Below are 6,614 nucleotides of genomic sequence, written 5' to 3'. Positions count from 1 at the left end.
ACCCTCTAGCTCTTATCTCCAGACAACATCCATCCCTTACTGGACCACTGGGTTATCTGTTCTTGTTCTATAGAAGTGGGAAAGAAGAGGGAAACAGAGAGAGGCAGAAGGAAGAAAGCCTACCGGAGAGGGCGACTCGAGGGCGGGGCGGAGGAGAGAATGAAAGGAGGCGAGAGCCCTGGGCGGGAGCGGGGGCGGGGCTGGTCCAACACGTCCCAGCTGCGGCGGCAGAGCCAGCGCGCTGCAGAACCCCAGTCCGCGGTCTCAGTCTGGAGGGTCACATCCTGCTGCAGAGAGCGGCGGAGCGTGGCATCTCGGCATCGCGCTCCGCACTGGGGAGCAGAGCCAGCATCAGGACCCGCAGGGAAGGAAGGAAGCGAAAGAAAGAGAGCGAGAGAACGGAGTCCTCTGAGAACCAACGGGACCAAAGCACAGCTTTCTGAGACAAGGGCTCTGCATCACGCCCTTAGCTCCACAGACCGGGCCCTGCACCTTCTTCCTTGCCGGGCCTGGGCTGGCATGGGGTAGGGACAGCGCAACGGAGCTGAGAGATGGGCCGCTCCCTAGGCACAGAGCGGCCCCTTAGGCTCAGAGCGGCCTGACCGTCCGAGACTCCGGGGCCCAGCAGGTGGGTGTGGGCAAGGCAGAGGCGTGTTCAGAGGTGTAGTTAGTGGAGCTGCTTTGTGGGCGTGGGCAGAGCTTACCTGGGGGTTCTTGGGGGTTGTGGTGGACCTAGCCTTGGGAAGCCTTTAGAGGGGAGGTTGGGTCGTATCTTGGACATTGGCTGCATTATTTGATACCCAGGAGTCCTGACACCTGCAGGAGCCCCTAAACTGGCTGGACTGAGCAGATGATGACCCAGTGCCCCAGAATGGACTCTGTGGGGGCAATGGCTTCACTGATTCCACTGACCCCATACCTAAGCCCTACAGTCCTACTGCTGGTCAGCTGTGACTTGGGGTTTGTCCGAGCAGGTAAGTTGAGTGAGGATGGGAGGGGTCAGCTAGAACCTACTCTATGGGTTTAGTTATATTAACTTGTCACTTCCTTGGCACAGATCGGCCTCCTTCCCCTGTGAATGTGACTATCACTCAGCTCAAAGCCAATTCAGCCACAGTGTCCTGGGATGTTCCAGAGGGCAACATTGTCATTGGCTACGCCATCTCCCAGCAAGTATGAATCAGCCCTCTGGTCCCTCCTTTCTTCAGATTCCCTTGCATCCCCCTCAGGCTCTCCCCAAGTTGGGGAAATACTGGAGTAGGTATCTCCCATAACAAGTCTCCTTTAATGAGCACTCCAACACTTTCCCCCCATTTACATATCGTTCCCCCAGACGGGCTGGATATGATCCCTGAGGGGAATATAACCGGAACCAGGATGAGTCCTGTGTTCAGTCAGGGTCCTATGTCTACCACTCTTTTCTGCCACCATAGAGACAGAATGGACCTGGACAGCGGGTAATCCGAGAGGTGAATACCACAACTCGAGCCTGTGCCCTTTGGGGCTTGGCTGAAGACAGTGACTACACCATACAGGTCAGGAGCATTGGTCTTCGGGGGGAGAGTCCTCCAGGGCCCAGGGTCCACTTTCGAACTCTCAAGGGCTCAGACAGACTGCCCTCAAACAGTTCAAGCCCAGGTAAGAGCCTGACCTGACTCTATAACCCTCAGTACTCAAGATTCTTTGACCCTTACTTACCAAACCACTCAATTTGCCCAAGGCAAGTAACTATCCTAGATAAATAGAAAGAAGGGTGATTGAATTAATTATGCTACCTCTGAGGGAAGGCAGGCTGGAAGGGAGGGAAAAAAGAAAGGGCTGGTAATTTTTACAAGGCTACCTTAACCTGACCTCCAGCTCACAAAGCTTCCATCCTGGTAACCGCCCCCCCCCCAAAAAAACCAAAACACCTGGCTTTTTGCCCCACCTCAACTATCTGATGCTTTGATTTCCCTGACTTCCCAATCTCCCTGTCCTCTCCTTAGGGAGAGGATGACCTACAATTTGAGCTCAATGGCTATGGATCTATCCCTCATTCTGTTTCCCAGCTGTGCCTTCCTTAAGTGCCTTTTAAAATAAAGCTTCCTAGCTGTCCCCTTGGTAATCCTTTAGGTCCTGTGTGTCCTCCTCAGGTGACATCACAGTAAAGGGTCTAGATGGAGAGAGAACCCTGCAGACAGGGGAAGTGGTCATCATCGTGGTGGTATTGCTCATGTGGGCAGGTGAGCAAAAGGTTTGGAAGAAAAAGGGTCAGGGTCGATTGAGGACTACCTATGGTGGGCTGGGGATTAAAGAGATAGGGGTAGAGAAGATGGGAGGTGGTGAATAGCACTGGGCAAAGGGGGACAATAATAACTGCTTAAATTTCTAGAGCACATTGAGATTTTCAAAGCACTTCCCTCACAACACCCTCATAAGGTAGGTAGTGAGAATAATATTGTTACCCTTTTGCAGATGAAGAAACTGAAACTCTTAGAGGTGAAGTCACTTGTCCAAGGTCACAAGCAAGGGAAAAAGAATGAGGGTTGGTGCATCTAGGGAGGGTGGAAGGGAATCTGGAAATAACCTGAAGCTAGAGAGGGGAGGCAGATTAGAGTCTATTGAAAAAAATCAAGGGGGGAGGACTGTGTAAGAAGGAAGCAAAAATGAAAAGATCAGACTACCTGGGATTTTATAGAAATAGTGCGTGCGTGTGTGCGTGTGTGTGTGTGTGTGTGTGTGTTCGTGTTCGTTCCAGCTCGAGTGCTCTTTGAGAGTGGATAGAAGGATCCAAAATTGGGATTATAGATAAGAGTAAAGTATCTTGATATTATTACAGCCGTGATCGGACTATTCTGCCGTCAGTATGACATCATCAAGGATAACGACTCCAACAATCCCAAGGAGAAGGGAAAGGGGCCAGAGCAGAGCCCTCAAGGTCGGCCAGTGGGGGCCAGACAGGTGATGTGGGACTTAGGAACTGAAGAAGGTTGGAAGGGTGGGTGCTGTAGCAGAGGTCTCCACAGGTAGCCAGCAGGACCTAGATAAGTGAAGGGGAAAGCAGAGACGACAGAGAGAGAATGGAATGGCTTGGAAGAGTGGAAGGGAAGTAGGTGCATGGAGTAGGAAAAGAGAGAAAAGGAATATTGCATCCCTAAGATTCTCGAATGATTTCAGAGCCTCAAGCATAATTTTCCATTACAGAAAAAGTCACCATCCATTAACACCATTGACGTCTGAAAGAAATGGAGCCAAAAGAGAGAGATGGATTGGGAATGGTGATTAAAGACTCAGATGGTCATCTGCCCAAGATAGAAGGATCCTACCCCCTTCCTTACAGCTGAACCAGAGGGGATAACTAGCATTCCTATACACTCAAACCTGCCTCCTATTCCCCTTTCTCACTGTAAGCAGGGTCATGATGGCTTGGTAGGGAAATCTTCCCTAGACCTGGAGAGTGAGTGAAAAGTGGGAGAAGTCCCCAGTGTTCCAGGTCCTGAGAGGAGTGACTAAATTTATCCCATGAAGCCCAAGAAAGCAAATGATCTACTTCACCTGCATCAGGACTGTCAACATCTTTATCTGCCTCTTAACCCAGCCTCTGTCCCCAGGACTCAAATGGGGGTCTTTCTGTGGGCTCTGGGCAGGGGGGAAGGACTGTTGGGGCCCATGGACCAGATACCACGCTGCACTAATCTAATGTCTTCCATGAAGCCTGAGGAGCTTCATTGCCTCATCAGGCAGCCTCCAAGAGCTGCTGGTGATCACACCCTTGGGCGTTTTTACAATAAAAGGTTCTTCGAACAAAGTAATTTTCCTATGTGACTATTGGAATTTCCCCACCTTTTTCTATATGACATCCTAATACCAGACTGCCCCCATCATACTGGCCTCCAGGCTTCCTGTATCAAAGGTTCTATTTCTTTACCCAGAGCTGGAAAAGGGTAGAGAGAATACAGGAGTAATGGATGTAGGGAGTCCTTAGTTCCAACTGTTTTCAATTCAAGCATTTTATTGAGCCTTTGAACTTTACAATGGGCTTGGTACTCTGCTAGGTGCTGGAGATACAAAGACAATGCCAAAAATCTGGGGAGAAACAATGTGCCCACAGAAGTATATACAAAATACATACAGGATAAAAATAACATTTCTGGGGGTTGAGGCAGGGCACTAGCAAAGTTAGCAAGTGGAGGCATGGGGTGGGGGGTAGGTGTCAGGTCTGAGAAAAAAGATGGTGATGGGACTTGCACTGGGCCTAGAAGGAAGCTAGTGATTCTAATAGAAAAAAGGTGAGTTTAGGCATAGGGACTCAGTGATGGAATGCCCTAAATATAGAGGTAATAGCAAGTAGGTTGCTTTAGCTGCATGAGGATCTGAAAAGGTATGCAGGATCCAGACTGTGAAAATGGGAGTTTTTGTTTTATCCTAGAGACAACAGGGAGCTATTGGACTTTTCCTCTTTGTGGGTGGGAAGGATGTGGTCAGACCTGTGTTTTGGAATTTTGGTTTGAGGGAGACCATTTAGGATTCTATTGTCATAGTTTCAGAGAGAGATGATGGATGAGAGTCTGAATGAATGTTGTGGCTGTGAAAGTGGAGAGAATGGTATCAAGAGATACCACGAAAGTTGAATCAATAAAACTTGCCTGTTAATTGGAAACAGGGAGTGATAAGAAGAGTAGAGGATGACTAAGGTTGGGAATCCGGGTGACTAGAAGGATTTGCCTTTCACAGAAATGGAATTTAGGAAGAGGGGAGGGTTTAGGGAGAAACAGAATGAATCTGTTTTTAATATGTTGAAGTGAGATGCCTGTGGGACATTCATTTGGAAAGATCCAATAGGGAGGCATATGAATGGAACTTGGGAAAGACCTAAATTCTCCTGATTATGGTCAAAATAGGGTAGTTACAACACACCAATTAACATTATTCAAAAAAATTAATCTCTACTATGTGGCAGGCACTGTGCCATTAGAGACCTGATGACAAAAATGAAACTGCCCCTGTCCTCAATAGTAGGACAGAGAAGGGGGGGAGGGTGTGTTTCATACTATCACCAGTATACTTTTTATATCTTCCCTGCCCACAGTCTAAATCAGAACTGTCCACTTTTGCTTTGTATCACCCCTGCTACACAGGGACAGGTCTAAGCAAAGCAACATTGGTCACTCCTCCCTACTGATAGTGTCAATGCTCCTTGATCGTCTCTCTAGTAGAAGTGGGCCTATCAAAGAATCTGTTTACCCCTTTCTAAATATTTACCTGCTCGTCTCTAGCAAGACTCAGGCAAGGTCTATAACAAGTTTAGTGCTCAGATGTTCAAGACTCATTAACAAAGAAAAGCTTAAATGGAGTCATGTTCAGACTGTCTATAACAAGGTCCCGGAAGAACTGAGGAGAAGAGTTATTTTTGCCCACTGAAACAATGTGACCCTGGTCTAGGCTATTTTCTTTCCGGGCCTAATTTTCTGTGAAAATCATGACTGTGCCCTGTAACCTCCTTGTTTCTTCCTCCGAAGATGAGAGAAATCCTGGATGGCTGCTGTACTAGCAAACTTAGAAGCTGAAAGCTTCTGAGACACAGACCTCTGCCCTGAGACTTTCTGCCCCTCCCAGCCTCATTCTCTTCCTCCTGGAAGCCTCAGAGCTTTCTGATTCACACAGAGGTGACTTTTGTGATCATCAGTCCCCATTTTTGTTGCTAACTCTGGGTAAGAAACAAGAATTCTGGAACACAGAGATAGCAAGGGTATGGTGGGAAAAGGCACTGGAGTCTTTAGCAAACAGATCTAGAATTGGAAGTGACCTCAGAGGCCATCTGGTCCAATCCCTTCATTTTACAAGGAGAATGAGGCCCAAAGAGGTTAAGTGACTTGCCCACAGTCACACAGGCAGAGATAGATTATGAACCCAGGTCTTCTGACTCTAGGTTCAGTGTTCTTTGCACTGTACCTCTCACACTGTCTCCTCCCCTCCACAGGGCCACAACATGCCAAAACCAAGCAACCTCAAAAAAGATACAGAACACAGGGATTACAATCCTCTGAGGCAAAATGAGATAAGCTAAGACTTAATTAAACTAGCAACTTGGAAAGCAAACTAGATGAAACATAGAAAGGAAGAGTGGAGGGAAAAGCTTCTAAAAAACAGTGTGGTATTGCTACCTGTGGGATACTGGAAAAGTTACTTTATCTTCTTGGGTCTCAGTTTCCTTATTTGTAAATGTAGGAGTTCAGATGAATCAATCTCAGAGGGCCTTTTCTGTCTTTCATCCTGGGACCACGAGGCAAGCATCTATCTCTACTCAGCCTGAGTAAAGGTTCCTATTTCTATAAGTTCTATAGTCTTAAGAACCACCTAAGATTCCAAATTAGGAAATTGAAGCCTGGCTGGAGGGCCCAGGTTCAAATCCCAGCTCAGCCACTTAAGTACCTTGACTTTGAACCAGTGATACAAACTCTCAGGGGTTAGTTTCCTCCACTGTAAGATGAGGGGCTTTTTCTACATCACCACTATGCCCATGCTTTCAGCTTTAAATCTGATTCTCTGACTTTCCTAAGGTAGCAAGTAGCAGAGCTGGGCAGAGAGGCGTAGCAGAAAGAGCAGTGATGAACTTATGTCACAGGGCCTGAATC

At 47.8% G+C, this 6,614-nt stretch overlaps 1 protein-coding gene across 2 annotated transcripts; it reads left to right on the top strand.

Annotated features, from left to right (window-relative positions):
* Positions 1-212: 212 nt before the first annotated feature.
* On the top strand, positions 213-3,787 carry FNDC4 (fibronectin type III domain containing 4). 2 transcript variants are annotated; one of them, XM_036751242.1, is made up of 7 exons: positions 213-628; positions 805-974; positions 1,058-1,173; positions 1,434-1,638; positions 2,133-2,222; positions 2,819-2,940; positions 3,184-3,787. In XM_036751242.1, exons 2-7 carry the CDS (start codon positions 851-853, stop codon positions 3,217-3,219), a joined length of 693 nt encoding a protein of 230 aa, XP_036607137.1. In that variant the 5' UTR covers positions 213-628; positions 805-850; the 3' UTR covers positions 3,220-3,787. The 2 variants fall into 2 exon arrangements, with proteins under 2 accessions (XP_036607137.1, XP_036607138.1); XM_036751243.1 differs by lacking the exon at positions 3,184-3,787 and adding an exon at positions 2,455-2,524 and having other exon boundaries at positions 268-628; positions 2,819-2,895.
* Positions 3,788-6,614: the final 2,827 nt, after the last annotated feature.

The sequence above is a fragment of the Trichosurus vulpecula genome, chromosome 3 (assembly GCF_011100635.1).
Source record: "Trichosurus vulpecula isolate mTriVul1 chromosome 3, mTriVul1.pri, whole genome shotgun sequence".
Lineage (NCBI taxonomy): Eukaryota > Metazoa > Chordata > Mammalia > Diprotodontia > Phalangeridae > Trichosurus > Trichosurus vulpecula.
This window is presented reverse-complemented; position numbering and strand designations above follow the sequence as displayed.